This window comes from Hemibagrus wyckioides, linkage group LG25, assembly GCF_019097595.1.
Source record: "Hemibagrus wyckioides isolate EC202008001 linkage group LG25, SWU_Hwy_1.0, whole genome shotgun sequence".
In the NCBI taxonomy this organism is placed as follows: Eukaryota; Metazoa; Chordata; class Actinopteri; order Siluriformes; family Bagridae; genus Hemibagrus; species Hemibagrus wyckioides.
The window spans coordinates 15793684-15812265 of NC_080734.1; the positions used below are offsets into that span (position 1 = coordinate 15793684).

The 18582-nt window shown below is 39.6% G+C and overlaps 2 protein-coding genes across 2 annotated transcripts; both read left to right on the forward strand.

Moving 5' to 3' along the window:
* The first annotated feature begins 1195 nt into the window (after window positions 1-1195).
* On the forward strand, window positions 1196-7222 carry si:dkeyp-51f12.3 (uncharacterized protein LOC107988041 homolog). Its single transcript, XM_058379253.1, has 3 exons — window positions 1196-1671; window positions 2964-3427; window positions 5302-7222. The coding sequence occupies exons 2-3, from the start codon at window positions 3213-3215 to the stop codon at window positions 5495-5497; spliced, it is 411 nt and encodes a 136-aa protein (XP_058235236.1). The 5' UTR covers window positions 1196-1671; window positions 2964-3212; the 3' UTR covers window positions 5498-7222.
* Window positions 7223-8831: 1609 nt separating this feature from the next.
* On the forward strand, window positions 8832-15060 carry bsnd (barttin CLCNK type accessory subunit beta). The gene is made up of 3 exons (XM_058379251.1): window positions 8832-9129; window positions 9562-9647; window positions 13489-15060. The coding sequence occupies exons 1-3, from the start codon at window positions 8953-8955 to the stop codon at window positions 13757-13759; spliced, it is 534 nt and encodes a 177-aa protein (XP_058235234.1). The 5' UTR covers window positions 8832-8952; the 3' UTR covers window positions 13760-15060.
* The last annotated feature ends 3522 nt before the right edge of the window (window positions 15061-18582 follow it).

Below are 18582 nucleotides of genomic sequence, written 5' to 3' on the forward strand. Positions count from 1 at the left end.
TAGCATCCTTGCTAGGAAAAGTTTATTATTTATTATTCTTTTAGGTCAAGTGTAGGGTTTAAGCCCAAATACACTTATATTGCCAAAGGTTTTGGGACACCCCTCCAAATCATTGAATTCAGGTGTTGGTCTTGGCCCTTTAGTTCCAGTGAAAGGAATCCTTTGTCTCCAAGACATTTTGGCAATTTCATGCTCCCAACATTGTGGGAACAGTTTGGGGATGGCCCCTTCCTGTTCCAACATGACTGCGCACCAGTGCACAAAGCAAGGTCCATAAAGACATGGTTGAACTTCACACCAGTTCTGATCTCAACCCGATAGAATACCTTTGGGATGAATTAGAGCGGAGACTGTGAGCCAGGCCAAAACTTGAATGTCTGCCTTTACATGCACATGAATGTAATGTGGAGTTGGCCCGCCCTTTGCAGCTATAACAGCTATAACTCTTCTGTGAAGGCTTTCCACAAGGTTTAGGGGTGTGTTCATGGGAATTTTTGACCATTCCTCAAGAAGCGCATTTGGGAGGTCAGGCACTGATGCTGGATGAGAAGGCCTGACTCACAGTCTCCACTCTAATTCAGCCTAAAGTTGTTCTATCAGGTTGAGGTTAGGACTCCACACCAATCCATGTCTTTATGGACCTTGCTTTCACAGAAGAATTATAGCTGTTATAGCTGCAAAGGGCGGGCCAACTCCATATTACACTCATGTGCATGTAAAGGCGGACGTCCCAGTTTTGGCCTGGCTCGCAGTCTCCGCTCTAATTCATCCCAAAGGTGTTCTATCGGGTTGAGGTCAGGACTGGTATGAAGTTCATCCATGTCTTTATGGACCTTGCTTTGTGCACTGGTGCGCAGTCATGTTGGAACAGGAAAGGGGTCATCCCCAAACTGTTCCCACAAAGTTGGGAGCATGAAATTGTCCAAAAAGTCTTGATATGCTAAAGCATTAAGAGTTCCTTTCACTGGAACTAAAGGGCCCCCTGAAAACAACACCTGAATTCAATGATTCTGAGGGCTGTCCCAAAACCTTTGGCAATATAGTGTAGAAAGCTTTAGGTGCTGTTAATGTCAACAAGCAATGAAATGAAATGAAAGGCCTGGATAAAATGGGCTCATGGCCTGTTTCTCCTTTCTGCTTTGTCATGTCTGAATGCTGTAAGAGGAAAATAAAATCTCCTCCCCTGCACAAGCAGCACGGACTGAAAAAGAGTAGACGGCGATTAGCGGAGATTTATTTACTCATAGCCATAAATTCAGCCCTAGCTGTGTTGACGCAGATTTTTTGTCCAGATGGCTTTGTAGAACTTCCCCGTTTCTGGGACAGTCAGGTTCAACAATCGGTGCTTTCTAGCAACGCTCAGGGCCTGCCTTAGCGATTTGAGAAGACAAAGCAGATGCTATTCTAAGAGCATGAAGAGGAGCGCCGTCTTATTATTGCTCGACGGAATCAGAGTGCCGTCTTTGGTCTTTCCCGCTGGATCCTACAGGAAATGAGGGGCTCGGCTTTGGTGACTCGGCTGCAGCTGCGCGGATCGGGTTTTGTCGTTTTTCATCTCTCTGTCTCTCACAACGGCTCTTATAGACCTGGACACCGCTAGCGTTCATCATCATCCGTCCACATCTGGCTTCTTCTTGAAGGACTATACCGTTTTACTTCGGCGGTAACAAGGTAAGCTGCGCTCGCAAACTAGTAGCCTATAGAAGCTGGATAACGTTTACACATACGTCTGTTTGTTGGAAATGATAAAAGCGATGTTTACATCCGCCTGTAAATGCCCTAGGCCTTTAAATCAACTCGATATATTTTAAAATGGTGCATCATCCTGGCGTATTAGATTATAATGTTATATTTAGGCATCCTCTCTCTCTTTCACTGGTGTCAGTTCACCAAAACCCAAAGGTGTGGCAAGGTCGGACATCAACTCTGACATCATGTGACAATAGAAATCCCCCAAAATTGTTGTTTCTATTCATTGGATATGAAAAAGGAAACTGTATCTTTAACTTCTATTCCTAGGCTGCAGAGGCAACATGTAAACTAAATTCATACACTGTAACTGTGTCAGTGAAACATCTGTACCAGTGCCATAAAACACAATATCAATAGCATTACATCATGCCTAAGTGTGTAGAAACATGGCAGATAAGTTGCCATGGCTACTTGTTGAACCTATATTCTGTTTGGGACAAGCAGAAGATTTTACTTCGGTGTTGTCTTTCACAAACATTTGTTTTCGTAGCTATGTATCGTACATCTAACTGACAATAGTGCATAAATATTCGTATATGTGCCCTCTTGAAGCTTCAGTGTTTTTTAGGCGAATGGCGTTCCTTCGTTTCAGAGTAACAAGGACCGAAAAGCGGTCTAACAGTATGCCATTTCTGATGTAATAATATTCGTATGCCTTGAGATTATTTCTCTACTTTGAGATGATCGCTTTCATACAACAGCCAAGGTGTGGCATCTGCCAGTTATTGCCATTTCGGCATGATTCCCTTGCTCGCAAATTGGGGTTGGGCTGTTGCATTAGTGGTTTTATCAATAAGTGGCAATACAACAAATGATTTCGGATCGTTTTATCTTAGATGAAAATGGTTCAAGATGAGGGTCACGAAAAGTCATTTTAAAGTATGCAAATTGTGAGCAATGGTCTGTATTTTTTGCATAAGTACGTTTGATTAAAAGTGCAGCCAACGAGCCTATTTCCAAATTCTTCGAAAAAGTTGTACTTAGTTTATATTAAGCAACAGTTTGGCCTTTTAAAGCCTTTGACAAACGAAGAGTGTATTGAAATCATTCTCGTGGCTGGATCGGGAAGGTCACAAAGGATTTGAACTGGAAACCTGTATAGATCACATATCACATTTTGTCTATGTATTATTTAATTATAGTGTTACTACTACATTTGCACAGATATCTGTTGATAAACTGTTTTATTTTCCTCACTTCCCTCACTCTAGGTGCTTCTTCTGATTTGATCTCTGGGGACATGAGCTGACACCAGGCTGGCCTGGCTTTTGTGCTGTGCTTTGTGCAAAATAGCCCCCTTGTACAGACACACTCATACACGTCCACACTCATAGCCACGTCTGCACACACTGACGCCTGGTTTTAGCAGCGTGGCGGGCAGTGAGGCTGAGCGTGATGGCTCAGAGGAGCAGGGCCGTACGCCTTTGTCCCATAGAACACTGGTGACTGTGGGGGTGCTGATGGTGGCCGTCGGCGTCGTCCTCATGGGGTTTGCTGCAGTGTACATTGGTGCGTTCGGGTCAGCCCTTGCAGCCCTTGGCTTCGGTGTTCTCATCTACTCCTTTTGCAGAGTGATGAAGTCCAGCAACCACAACATGACCATCCCAGGTCACTTCCTGCTGCACTCACGCACTGGCACCCAGTACACATATGAGCAAGCCATCGCTTTGCAGAGGTAAAGAAGCAAACTTAACCCTTATGTCCTTCTTAAGGTGGAACAAAGAATGGCTGTTGCTATTTATTGATGCTGCTAACAATTGAGATGAAGATTAAACATAATCCAGAACATTCATCGCTTAGAAGTAAATAGAACCTGAGGGTTAATGAGCAATATTATGGCAAGGCAAGAGGAAGGCAAACAGGGCTCACATATGGCAGAGTCGCTGAGACAATCAAATGAAAAGTGGTTGCAGGTTTGTGCTGTTTGTGTTTCCATGCCATCTAGCTTTAATGCTTTTAAAGCTTCAGGTTAAAAAAGTCACAAATGTGGTGATTAAACTATTAAAATAGAAAGGTAGAGAAAATAGAGAAAACAAGTTGGGGTAATACTGCAGTGTTCCACAGTGTATGACAAATATAATGGTTCAGTATGCTGTCCTGACTGTGACCCTGTTCTTTAACCCAGCTTGCTGTTGGAAGCCAGCACTAATTTCTTCTATAAACTTATGATTTACAGTGTTGGAACTGGTCACAGGTTGTAATAAACATCAGATATCTCAGTGCCTGAGGACGGACCAGTATAAACAGACATGTAGCTGTTTGAAGGTTGTCGTGAACTTTTGCTGTAGTGCCCTTCGTTAATTCTGTAAGATCAGGACTTCAGGATGAAGCATTCAGTGCTTGCTTAACAACTTCCTCCTTCTTAATTTAGTCCATGTCTGAGAAGCAAGAAAAAAAGCAGGCAAGTTGCCCATCAGATTCCGTCAAGCTGTTGGTATGTCACCAAAGCGGCCTTACACCAGAACGTACACAAGAGACAAAGATAGACTTGTGTCTCAGAATTGGGCTGGAGAGAACGTGAGTTGCATCTGATGCCAAAATCTCTGTGCTTTCTTGATGGTAATCGCATGATTAGGAAAACAAATGCTAACAGAAACCAGAGTCAGCTGTATGTATGTGTTGAAATAGGCAAGCGAATTTTGCAAGAGCTGGAAAGTGTATTTTGCTGACATAAAATGTTCTAGAGGGTCTCTCCCCCTTTTCCCCCTGTCTTTTCCCCCTGTCTTTTTTCCCCCCGAGTTTGTATGAGAGCGTAAACACTTCAGCTGACTGTATAAACTCAGCACTGGGTCTGCTCCACTATGAGCAAGTCCAATGCACAAATAGGCTGCAATTTGTTTTTCCATGCATTCCCATAAAGTCATGCCAGGTTTGGGGTGTTTGAAATTATTTTTACAGGGGACCATTGTTGATTCCTGCCCTAACTATATGATAATGCCAGTTAGCCATACTTATTTAGATCTTTTATTAAAATGCTAAAAGCACCAGTAAGTATAAGAGCAAAACAATGTTAGATAACCAGAGATGGCTGTGGCAATGACTAATGAAAGAGGACTAGGTTTTGCTCAACTTCTGGCCAGCTGAAAGAGTTGATTGAAGTTCTGGCAGCAGGTCGACAGGATCTGCCTTTTCTCTGCTTAAGTTAAAGACATCTGTGTAATTTCTGTCTTATGAAAGGAAGCCTAAAGATGGAACCTTAATAATAGATTATAAATTATAATGTATGTTTTTGTATCACAATTTCTAGTGTTGGAACTTAACCAAGATTTTTGTTAAAATTTACATTTAGTTTTGTTTTGGAGCATTGGTCTATATCAGCCATCAAAAGAAAAAAAAAGAAAAGATTAGCAGCTGTCCAGCTGGAAGGAATATCTAGCAGATAACTGAAGGAAACAATAGTTTGGAGCCAGTGCTTTTAGCTTTGAGAAAGAAAATAGCATGTCTTGCATTCTGTTATACCTTAAGCAAGTCATTTCCATTGGCCCTTTTAAGTTTGCTGTATAAAAAATAAGTTGGGATCATCCCATCCTAACTCTTTACAATCTTCAGGAGGCTGGACAGGATCCGCAGGTCTTCAACAGAAGAGCGGCGCTCGGGCCAGAACCCCCGTCCAATACTCAACAGTCTCCACAGCCTACCTGGAACGCCACCTCCCTGGGATATGGAGCCTCCGCCATCCTATGAGACTGTCATGAAGACCACCACACTCCCACAAACAGCGATGATCATGCCTCAGCCCTCCTGACCACATGAGAACAATGATCACCATTTAGGTGCTAATGAGAGCTAAGTGCCGAGTCCCAGACTGTACGTTTTCAGTATTTGTAGTGAAACATTCAGGCAGGTCGAAAACCATAAGTGTCCAATATAACATCTGATTAGCTCTAGTGAGTAGCACGTGCATCGCCTCATCAACGGCTTAATGCTAGTCACATGACCTAATAATACCAAATAATGGTACATGCATCTTTAACCTTATGTAAGAAAATGGTCTAAGATTTTACTCTTTAAAAGTGTCCCTTACATTTTTTTTCTAATAGATGGCTGAGCTGTTGCTAAAAAATGGGACATGAGTCAAATTTCATGACTGATAAAAGAACTGACTGATTTTTTTATTTTGTACTTTAAGTACACAATTTTTCAGGATGTCCTTTTGGTTTGGTTTCACTTTCGCCAGTGGGCAAAAAAAAGAAATCTCTGCGATTTTTACGGAAACATAGATTTCCAGATATTTTACATCAGGGGAAAAAAAAAAAATCTCCTCATCTCTTTATAATGATTGAGGCAAATCTTTTAACTGTGTCTTTTTTTGTACTTTAATGCAGTGGTGGATAAAGTGGAAAAGAAGTACTCCTCAGGAATAAAAACTAAAACTTTGGCCCTATGGGAGAAGGCGATTATAGAATGCTAGAGAAAAGCGTTTCCTTCTGAGGTAAACTGTTAAATATCCAAAGAACACTTTACGAAAGGATTTTCTTTTCTAAACAGGAATGGCTGTAGATGTGTCTATAAAAGCACATGCAAAGTCATAGCTGATTTTCAATAACAGTTTTAACATAAATGACTTTGGCTGAACTGTTTCCTTTTATACTTGTTTCCTGAGTTGAATAAGTTCTTATATTCAGACAGCATTTGTAATTGTTCCTGACAATCACTGAGCTGGAGTTCATGTATCAGATCCAGACTAATGCCTGTTGGGGCATTTCTGCATTACAAAATAGCACAATAACACACACATGAAAAAATGGCCTGAAATGAAAGACAGATGGGAACCAATGATAGTGAAAAAAATAATATAATACCCCTGACAGTTCCAAGAACATGGAACAAATACTTCACCCACAAGTCTTCATTTCATCATGACAGTCCTACAGTATTAATGCCACTACACTAACTCCAGGGTACAACCAGGCCTTGAAAGGCAACAGATATTTTGCCTAAGCTGATAGACAGACTAGATTGTAATAGAAGTTTGGAAGCTTGTGTGTTTAGAATTGCATGGTGATTTACTGGTCTTACTTTGCTAGCCTGAAAGCATTTTCTGTCCTAACTGTGTATTTATCCTGACAGTGCCAATTTTTCAAACAATGTAAATTCTTGGTAGTGCCTTGGACCACTGATCAGTTTAATGGCTCATAAACTTTAACGTCTTGGACCAGCTTGTGTTATTTAAGAGGAGGTCATTCTCGATTTTCATTTCGCCACAAGTTTGTGTAGTGACATGTTATAAAAGAAGTGCACTGCCCTGAATGAATGTAAAACACTTCTCTTTTCCACTGCTTCTCTTTGAGTTTTTTTTTTTTTATTCACAATACTCACTAAACATGCTTATTTGCAACAGGCATTTTAAATCAAATATACTGTATGTTTGTGTCGTGTTTTTGCTTAACTTTTGTATGAACGTAACTTTTTCATGTTTCACTCTTTATGATATTTTGATGTTTAGTGTCAAATAAAACGGTTCAATCAATTTATTGCCCACTACGTGTCTCTTCAGCGCTGAAAAGCCATGGATATTTGCTAATGTCTGTGTGTAACAATAAGATTTAAAGCTTAGGTGTTGAGCTGAGTGACCTGATATTAAAGCTGTGTGTAATTTGTGAATGAGCCAAAGTAAACCAAGGCTTCAGAAGAACAAAAATCTACAAATAATTTCCTCACCCCCTCATCATCCAAGATGTTCATGTCTTCCTTTCTTCAGTCGTAAAGAAATGATGTTTTTTTGAGGAACACTTTTCAGGATTTTTCTCCATATAGTGGACTTCAATGGTGCCCCCGAGTTTGAACTTCCAAAATGCAGTTTAAATGCAGCTTCAGAGAGCTCCTTGATCCCAGTCCAGGAAGAAGGCTCTTATCTAGCTAAACCATCGCTCATTTTCTTAGAAAAATTACAAATTGTATACTTTTTAACCACAAAAGATCGTCTAGTGCTAGCCTTGGGATGCTCGTCCGCGATGCTACGTAGTACGTAGTCATGTCAAAAGGTCAGACGTGACGAAGGTGGAACTACAGACCCAGTGTTTACTAAGCGAACGTGCAAAGACCGAGCAAGTGCAATTAAGTCAAACGCTCTATACTAACAAAAAGGTACATATGACGTTGTTCCACACGCAACAACTTTGGAGCGGTCCTCCTCCACACTAGTAAACACTGGGTCTGTGGTTCCGCCTACGTCATGCGTGACCTTTCGACGTAGCGTCGCGGATGTGCATCCCAGAGCTAGTGCTAGATGAGCTTTTGTGAAATTATAATTAATTATATTTAAATTTAATAATTATTTGTAGATTGTTGTTCAGGAAGTGAACTTCTCCTTTAACCTCTAATGGTTGCCAGTTGTTGTATAGAAATAGCCTTTATTTGTCACCTATACATTACAGCACAGTGAAATTCTTTCTTCGCATATCCCAGCCTTGGAGGTTGGGGTCAGAGTACAGGGTCAGCAATGATACAGCACCTCTGGAGCAGAAAAGGTTAAGGGCCTTGCTCAAGGGCCCAACAGTGGCAACTTAGCGGTGCTGGGGCTTGAACCCCTGATCTTCCTGTCAACAACCCAGACAACCATTTGAGCAACCACCGTCCCTCAATATAACTCAATCTTGGGTTGGATTTACTTAACATTATAAAGCTTTTAGTAGATTAAACCTGTCATTTCATGATATTATAAGTTCATAATGTATGTTTTAGGTGTTATTGTCAAACCAGTTCATTAAAATCGTTTTTTTTCTCCCACTAATCAGTAAGCAGTATACTAGCATACACAGCATACACTAGATTCTAATGATAATGTAGGATAACTACACAGTTTAAACTGTTTTTTTTTCTGTAATGCATTTAACACTTATGTATCATTATTATTATTTATTACTGATAGATATAGTCCACTTATGGAACAATTTGGTGTGTAATATTAGTAAATGCTGATAGTTTCTTTATCAGCCCAACCCCACAAAACCTGCAATCTGATGTTCACTTTTGCAGAACTGCTTAGGCAAAGTACAGGTGCAGCTTGGGGGAAGGTCATCTAGTCAAGGTCCATTAGCACTCCAATGATCCTAGCAGCTTTGTTCTCATCTTGCTCTGCAACCCACCAATCACATTCGGTCTGCCTACTCACTGAGGCTAAAGTCACTGGATTCTTGTTCTTCAGAAGTTTTATTTTTTAAATTATTTTTATTTTATTTTTTTTACATAACTCCACGCATGGCAGAGAATAAGCCATACCGTTACGGGCTCATCGTCCTAGGGTTGGTGCTGGTGGCACTGGGAGTTTTCTTGGTGGCTGTAGAGAAGCCTCAGGTGTTTGCCACTTTCTGTACAATGGGGGCGTTGATGGTGAGCATTGGGACAGTTTGGAGCATATGCCAGTGCTACCCACGGGTGAGAAGAGAAATTCATATTCAGCAATGCGTGTACTCTGCTTAGTTGTCATTATTTTATATAGACATCAGATGTATATTGTACATAAAACTGCATGTTTGTAGCAATAGATTATGTGAATTCTGTAATGTATTATATTTACTATTATGGGTCAGCATTTCTAGTGTATTTAAAAGCTAAAGTGATTTTTATTTCTTATTTACTTGACTAAATACCGTGTATATATATATATATATATATATCATATCCCGCAAGCAGTTCAACATGATGTATCATTATGAATTAATACACACTAATTTCAACCAAATTCTGAACTACATTATAATTATTAGATATTCTTATGGCAAGGAAAAGACCACACAGATATTAGATAGCATTACCAGTCTAGACACAGTTTATGCTAAATACAAGTCATATTGCTGCATTCTGTAGGTAACGTTCATCCTGCCAGAACAGGAAGTGTTAGGAAGCAGTGAGAAACAGGAGCTGTGTGCTGAAGTCAAGGTCCTACCGGTCAGGTAAGTCACAGCCACATGAATAACAGATTTCTAGGAACATGACACCAAGGCATGGTTGGAGGTTCAAAATGAACCAGTTAAACTTTGCTAAACGTTTGCAGTTTAAATATTGATCTATAGACATGGAGGCAATGGTATACAGTACTCTATGTTACACTGAATTACTGACCAGCTATTTTAAACACACAATGCCCGTACAGTTAAAGAAAGACATACTCAAAATAACCAGCAATCGATTCACTTGTACTAATGCAATCTATTTCATAACATCAGATTGAGAGGCTTTCTCAGTCTGACCATGTGCCTGCATGACCTATCAGCAATCGTTATCCATCAGTTCCCCCATCAGTCCCACACTAACAAGGCTCCGAGGCCCTGTGATTGAATCTGGCCAGACAGTGAATGTGGTTATGTAGACTATGATGAGATTATATTGACAGTAGTACTGATGGGATGGAGTTTTAATCCTGCAGAAAGGACTAAAAGATTGCATGCTTGTTTCAGAGAACAAGTGTTTGTTTTGTAAATGCATGCTGATTGGTACACATTCACTAGGCACTTTAATAGGAACACCTGTACACCTGCTCATTTATGCAGATATCAAATCAGCCAGTCAGGTGGCAGCAGCACTATGCATAAAATCATGTAGAAAAAGGTCAGGAGCTTCTGAATAAACATCAGAATGTCTAGTTTGGGTGAGTCTGTGCCTGTAATAGACTCCGAATCTTGTTCTCGGCCGACAGGAGTGGAACCCGATGCTCATCATGGTGTAAAGATTGATTATTTGAGTTACTGTAGACTTCCTGGATGCTTAAACCAATCTGGCCATTTTCCTCTGACCTCTCTTCAGGCATTTCCACCCACAGAATTCTCTCACTTAGTGTTCTTTTTACACCATTCTGTATAAACTGTAGAGACTGTTGTTGGTGTGAAGTTTTCAGGTGACCATCAGTTTCTGAAATACTCAAACCAGCCTAACTGGCACCAACATCCAGGCCACAATCAAAATCACAGAGATGATACTTTTTCTCCATGTGAACATTAACTGATGACCTTGACTTCTATCTGATTTTTGCATCGCACTAATTAAATAACTGCATGAATCTGCAGGTGTACAGGAGTTCCCAATACAGTGGACGGTGAGTCTGCGTGTGTTTTAGTGGCATTCTAGTGCATTCTACAATGTACTATGTCTATAGATGTAATGGCTGACTCTATTCATAGAGTCCTGACAATGTACTCAGATGCAAAGCTCTTTAGTGTATATCAGGAGCCATAGTGTGTCCTAACGCTAATGGTCACTTCAAATTAAGAATAGCTCCATGAGCTTGCTTCCATTTCTGATCCATTCATTATCATAATGCATTGTGGAACTGGTTGAGTTTGAATACTTATCAGAGGTCAAATTCCAACACCACCAAGTGGGTACTGTTGAGTCTTTGAGCAAAGCTCTCAGTCGTTGGAATAGAGCGATGGCTCATTTGGCAGAGCGATGTAGAAAAGTCTTTATCAATTAATACATTAACACTGGTTCAATAGGTCAAAGACTTAGGATACCATCAGCCTGAAACTCTGTTGGGAGGAATTGTTCGGACATCTAGGGGAAGTTTATTTCACCACCTCGGTGCCAGAACAGAAAAGAGTCTTGATGTATCTCTACCTTTTACCCTGAGAGATGGTGGGACCAGTCAAACAGTGCTTGTAGACCCGAGGGAGCGAGGTGGAGTGTGAGGAGTGATAAGAACTATGAGGTAAGAGGGTACTGGTCCATTTTTGGCTTTGTAGGCAAGCATCAGTGCTTTTAATCTGAAGTGTGGAGCTACCATTGGAGCCAGTGGAGGGAGTGCAGCAGTGGGGTGGTGTGTGAGAACTTAGGCAGGATGAAAACAAGTCACGCAGCTGCATTTTGGATTATTTGCAGAGTATGAATTGTGTTACATGCAACCAGATTCCGGATACATGCAACCAGACACATTTCTTGCACACTTTTAGCTTAGATTAGATTTTCTGTCAGCCACTAGAGACACCGTTATCTATTCTTCTCTGACAGCCTATTATATAATATAGTATTCTATCCACCAATTAACGATGTGTTCTGATGTCTTTCTGTACATAAACGTTGAAATTGGATATGATTTGCCTCACAGCTCCAGGGTCCAGGGTTTAATCCTGAGCTCAGTGTACTGTCTTTGTGGAGTTTCATGTTTTCCCTTATGTACACATGGGTTTCCTTCCAACTCACACAAAAAAGAGAGATCCGTTGCTGTAAAATGCTTCCTATTACAACTCGGAAATGGACTTAATAGAGATTATATGTCATGAATCTACAAAGTTGTCCATAATAAAGTACAGAGGGGAAAAAAATCAATATAATTTGCAAATTATGAATAATAGCGTGTGTTCTCACCTGTTGCACTGAGAGGCATAAATTAGTTCTGGTGCAATCTTTTCCTATCAGACGTCACATAATTAGTTGAATTGAGTTGACCTCTGTGTCACATGAAGAAAATATAAATATACCTGGAAGACCCTGGAGTTTATTCAAGAACATAAACCTAAAACAAACAGCATCAGGAAGACCACAAAGCATTTAAAGGAAGTCTGGCAAATTCTGAATCAGCATCAATTATCAAAGGTTTAGTTATAAAAATATTACAAATGTTAAAACATCCCACAGAGCACCTTTAAATAGATTATTATATGGAAAGAATGAATTTGAGTGAATCATCACTATGTCTAGAGAAGGCTGTTAAAAGCTAGTGACTGTATGACGAGGATATTAATCAGAGAAGAGATATACCCATATCTCAGGTGGAAAAAGATGTTCTCAAGGGTTAGGGTTAGGGTCAAGGCATTCAACAAAGCTTGGCTGAGTGCTACCTTATTCAACTTTACCAAATGTTTGATGTTGGAGACTCAAAAAACATGTGGATAAAGGTCCTCTGGTGTAATGGGCTGTTTTTAGCATTTAGAATGCAGTCTATGTTTGGCAGAATCCCAAAAACTGCTCATTATCCAGAGAAAATGAAGCATGGTGGTGGTAGCAACAATCCGACAGTTATATTTAGTTGCTTCTCTGATTAATGTCCTCTTTACCCATTCAGTGAATTTTAGCCTAGGTAAAGTTAGAGTTTTATTTTTATATAATTTTAATAATAATTATTTATTATTATTATTATTATTATTGTTGTTGTTGTTGTTGTTGTTATTATTATTATTATTATCATCATTATCATTTATTATAATTATCTTAGCATTTTGGGGGTATGATGACCCCGTATGATTTCGTATGTGATGCATAACATTTGAATTTATTATTATTATTATTATTTTATTTTTATTTTTTTAAATAATGGTACAAAATAGATTTGTTTCCTGAAACCTGCATCAATGTTATTATGTTATATATCTCTATTTTCTTTATATAGATTCATTACATATCCCCCCCAGTTCTATGTCCATTTCAATCTCACATCCCCTCAGGAGAGTAGTTATACTCAAATATATAAAATCACTAAGATTACTTGTTTTGCCTAATCAAGTGGTCATCTGAACGCTAACTAAGACTAGAAATGCTGGTGTGCTTGATGTTATACTACACAACACGGTCAAAGGAAATGGGGCATGCTGGAATGTAACTAATAAATAGGAAATCTAGTGGTCAAATCTATTTTTATCAAAGAAGTAGCGTTACACAGTTTACATTTTTTGTTTAGTGACAAAAAACAAAATCTACAGAAATAAACCTGCACAGATTTCAATTACTAGTATAGATAATTAAACTAATTTCTTCAGTGTCTACCCTACCCTCTCTCTCTCTCTCTCTCTCACTCAATTTCAGCAACAGTCCCGATGAACCTATCAGGGCTCCTCTGGCTGTCTTCAGTCACATAGAGGATGTTGAAGAGGATAAAAAGGATGAAATCCCCTCACTAGCTGAAACAGGACAATCTCTTGAGATCACTGGCATCCCCCAGAGCTCTCCCAGCATGCACCAAGCCTGCTCAAGTGCCTCTCTTCCAGACAAGAGGGCTACACAACCTGATACTGATCTCTACTATGGCGAGGTGGAAGATCCAAGCAGCTTAAAAACAGAGCTGGATAGTGAATAAAAGTCTGAAATGAAAGTCTTTTTAAATCAGGGGTCATAAATATGCGCGCACACACACACACACACACACACGCACACACACCCCACCTACTGTGACTCACATTACCATGGACACAGGGAATGGGAATAAAGAAAGAAGGAGTGAAGGAAGGAAAGTCAGTAAATATTTAAAGTTTAAACTGAAAATGGCTCTGAATCACAGTTAGCAGTTTACAATAGCAGCAGCGGTCAGTATTCTCCAGTTTTCTCCAGCAAAGAAGAAACGAGAAGAGCGATATGATGAGTAAAAGAGTGCAGAGTGCAGGTCTCTAAACCGAATAGTTGTTATGAAGCAGGTGCACTTAGAATAATATTCAGGTTCAGCTGCCATCAAACAAACATGACAACCCTGGACACAAGTCATGCAGCAGCGCTATGAAAATAACCAGACACGGCCATTGCTTTATAAGGGAAAAAAGCAGGCACACAGAGTTTACTCTGACTCACAGTTAGTGAGTAATTTGGGTGCACATGCATCCATTTAGCTGTCAGAGCAGTGCAACTCTGAAAATTCATTAAAATCAGAAATCAGTTTGGTGTAATTTTGTTATTTTCTCTAACACTGAGCTATTGGAAGAGCTAGAGCTATTTTCCGACCCGTTTCATCTGGCCTACATTCGAAGTTGTAATGCAAAGTGGTATCCAGTCATTTCAATAAATTTCCAACGATCTTCAACTCAGACTTGTTTTCTGAACTCGATTTAAACCCAGTTTAACATAACTCTATGCAATCATGCTGCTGGATTTCTGCAGGACAGACTACAAGAGCGGGGGATTTCACCTCCACTCAGACGAGGAAGAGCCATTTCAGGATATACGGGAAAATAGGCTTTAGCCTGCTGACCTCCTAGAACCCTGTAATATTTCCAGATGCATTTACATGTATTCATTTCACAGACGCTTTTATCCAAATCAATTTAGAAATGAGTCAGAACACAGTCCAAGCTGGGATCTACAGCTAACAGGGATACAAGTGCTGCACAACCACGTTTCCACCGATTGACCTGGAAAGAAAAATGTGCAAAAATAGGAGAGTCTTCTCATGAATGCGAGTGTGGAAAGAGGGTAGCCATCACACACACACACACACACAATGCAAAAATAGGTTAGCTGGTACAAAGTAGATCACTTCACAATTTTCAATACGCTTTTCAAATAAGTTCATCATTGCACCAAAATTAGTAGCTGCACATTTTTACTTTTAATGCTAAAAGTCACACAGAGCGGAAATGATTGTTTATACTGCTGATTTTGCTAACAAACTGGGTCCCTTGTCAGAACCCTTTCTTGCCAGTACACTTGCGTTACAGTCCACAGGCGGAATAGAAATCGACTTATCAGACATTTTCAATCAGTATAAAATAATGAAGTCTGTAACAAGTCTGATATAAAATGAGTCGGGACTGGTTTTCAGTGTGAGATGTTTTTTCCCTCTGTTGGATAACCTTACACACAGCTTTAGCGGATGATGATAACACTTTTGTATTTTAAAGGCTTATGAACAAGCACTTAGGGCATCTCAGAGAGCAGAAAGAGTTTGATATCAACAATATATCTATCAACAAGACAAAAACATTTATGTGGGGAAAAAATTAACCATTTCCGGGAACTTTTCTATGTACATATTGCCCTTAGTAGGCTAGAACACTTGACTACAAATTCCTGAGTGTCTTCATTAATATGAGCCAAGTGTGGAGTGTGACAAAGAACATGACAAAGATATTCAATGCTGAATATGGACACAACAAAACTTTCTTTTTTTGGCCTCTGGAAAAAGGGGTGGTGGTAGCTCAAGTGGTTAGGGCTCTGGGTCGTTGACCAGAAGATCAGGGTTCAAGCTCCAACACCGCCAAGCTGCCACTGTTGGGCTGTGGTGCGAGGCCCCCAGCTCCAGGGGTGCTGTAACATGACCCTGTGCTCTGACCCCAACCCCCAGGGATGGGATATGTAAAGAAAGAATTTCACTGTGCAGCAACGTATATATGACAAATAAAGGCTACTTAACTTAGGAGTTAATTTTCAAGGTAATGTTGAAAAAAAGACCCTGGAGGGTCTTTGAACTATTTTCTATAGTTCACTGACCTCTGCATTTTTTTAGTTGTAAAAGGCAGCAACCTTTGGCTTAGGTGGTTTTTTAAACTAAAACAATTTTTAGTATTTTTTGTTTTTTTTGTCATTTTTTTGTTAGAGTTGCTTGAATGTTTGTCATATAGAAAGACCTACTTTTGGCCCAGTTTTATTTAACAGATGGCATAATGCTCTGTTGAAGAATGATGAACCATGGTTCTTTTAATGGTGAGGAGATATCTTTGTCCAGAGGAGGAAAAGCAGCCCAGATCTTGACACCATGCTTGAGTGCTTGAATAAGCTTCACTTGGTTGTATGCAGTGTTGGGTTTTCTCCAAAAATGTTACTGCCACCTACTGGTGATAAGTGGAAATGTTTTGCTAATGGGTCTCATGAATTGCTGGGAGGTAACAGAAAACCTAAGGGAGAAAAATCAATAAATAGATGAATATAAAATCTGACTGCAAATGTACATTTTATTGGCAGAAACAAACTTTATTAACCCTTCCAGCTATGTGTGCTGAGGTTTTGTTCTTAGATTAACAAGAAGGGAGTGGAAATAGAGGCAAGATGCTGGTGTGATTTGTAACTTAGAGTGGTGCAGGAACTGGAAAACGGTTCTGTTTAAGGCTTTTCAGCTTGAGACATCTTAAGAAATGTGCATCTCCCTTTTATCTCTTGGTGTTTAAATGTGGAAATGTTGGGTTTAAGATATTAAGATGGTGTTTCTTTCATTATGAGTCGTTGTGTGTTATGTTTCCTTAATACTTCCTGAATACATGTGACATACTGTAATAGCCGAGACATATTGTGTTATACTTTTCCTTTTTTAGTTAAAGTACTCTTTAAGGGTTTCTAACAGATTAGGCATTTAACAATATCTTTTCTCAGAGGGGAAATACTCTGTTTTAGCACCTTTAATGACTCCCCCAGAAAAAAAAAAACCTAATCTGAAGTACCCTTAAGAGTTTGATATTTAATCTCATTATAAATATATAAACAGTGTACTGTATATTATAACCAATCCCTATACATCAGCTTTGCTACATTTACTGCTATTAGGCAAAAGAAAACATTTACTTATTACATTTTCATACCTTAAGTGATGTTTTGTTATTTTGTTGATTTCAGTTCAAACAAGTCCAGCTAGATGGGAAAGTGCTGATTGGTTTTGAGATCCAGTGAGCTTATAGAATAATCATAGACCAGTATTGACTCTTATTATTGATTGAACTTAGACTAGAAGTTGTTTTTGTTTTGTTTCCAATTGCACTGACTGCATAGCATAAATGTAAATGTAAAAATAATTGTAATACCATAACCATCTCTTGCTAATGCAAGGCATTAGCAATAACCAGAATGAAGTAGTCCAGCAATGATAGGGTTTTAAATAGTGTAATGGAAAGTCTTTTCCTTGTCCAGTGTGTGCTGACTGTCCACTGGAAGGTCATCGAAGCCTTTATTATCGCCACACATACATTAAAGCACAGTGGAATTCTTTTCTTCGCATACCCCAGCTGAGGGAGTTGGGTCAGAGCACAGGGGCAGCTATGATACAGCTTCAGATACAGATACAGTTCCTGAATAAAGCACTGCTGTCCACTGTGTATTTTTGGGCAGGTGTGTGTTGCTCCACAGAGCCATTAACAGGGGCATGTACTCCTGCTGTACACCTGCAAATTCATGCATTTATCCAATCAGTCATTCATATGGCATCAGTGGAATACATTAAACCCTACAGATACAGGTCAAAAGCTTTATTTAATGTTCAGGGACTTAACTAATCAGAAACTTCTGATCACCTGATTTCTTCCACACACAACAGTCTCTAGAGTTTAGAGATTAGGGCAGTCCTGTGGTGATTAGAGAGGTCAGAAGAGAATGGCTAGGTTAGTACAAGGTAAAAAGGTAGGCTATGGTAACTAACCACTCTTTACATTCATGGTAATGTAAAAGCATGTAATGGTAATGATGGAAAAGCAACTCACAACACGTTGAACATTGAGGTGAAAGAGACAAAAAAAAGCAGAAGACCACATTAGTTTCTCCCGTCAGTCAAGAATGGGAATCTGCGCTTACAATGGGTACAGACTCCCTAAAACTGGACACCAATCTTCAAGTGTTCAGTTTCAGTGAAACTGCTGTTGTAGTCCATCTGCCTCAATATTCAGTGTTTCAAAATTCAGTCTGAGAAATGCTCAAGCTAGTCTGTCTCGCACCACCAACCATGGCAAGGTCATTAAGATGTTCTTTCCCCTCTTAACAGATGCTCACCTGATGCCTGGTCTATATCTGTATTATGTTATACTGGTCTTATCTGGATAAGTGCATAAATGTGCAAGTTGTTAACAAAAATATAGACGTAAAAAGTGTGATTTCATACAGGCTTCACCTCTCACCATTAGTACCTATTGAACCATTCAAATGAGAAGCATTCATATTTCTCTTCTATATTACAGCCTAATATTCCAAACAAATAATTCTCACCTGTGTCACAGAATCTCAGATCACAGGTGGTGCAGGATGTCAGTGATAAGTTTATTTCATTATAAGTTGATGGAGAGTCTCAGCTTCCAAAAATTCACCCTGAAACCTGACTCCGTTTCTGAAAAGTCATTACGTAAGAAGCGATCGTTCGATCTGAAGGCGGTGGCGTGAGCGCTTCATACGTCACTAGGCCCCGCCTTAAGTCACTCACTTTATCAAAGACCTGCAGCA

Bases quoted from the DNA above. Each gene is read 5' to 3' on its own strand.
- si:dkeyp-51f12.3 (XM_058379253.1), top strand. From the start codon at position 3,213: ATGGTGGCCGTCGGCGTCGTCCTCATGGGGTTTGCTGCAGTGTACATT. The intron at 3,428-5,301 runs GTAAAGAAGCAA...TACAATCTTCAG, and splicing joins CAAGCCATCGCTTTGCAGAG to GAGGCTGGACAGGATCCGCA.
- bsnd (XM_058379251.1), top strand. From the start codon at position 8,953: ATGGCAGAGAATAAGCCATACCGTTACGGGCTCATCGTCCTAGGGTTG. The intron at 9,130-9,561 runs GTGAGAAGAGAA...TGCATTCTGTAG, and splicing joins TATGCCAGTGCTACCCACGG to GTAACGTTCATCCTGCCAGA. The intron at 9,648-13,488 runs GTAAGTCACAGC...ACTCAATTTCAG, and splicing joins GTCAAGGTCCTACCGGTCAG to CAACAGTCCCGATGAACCTA.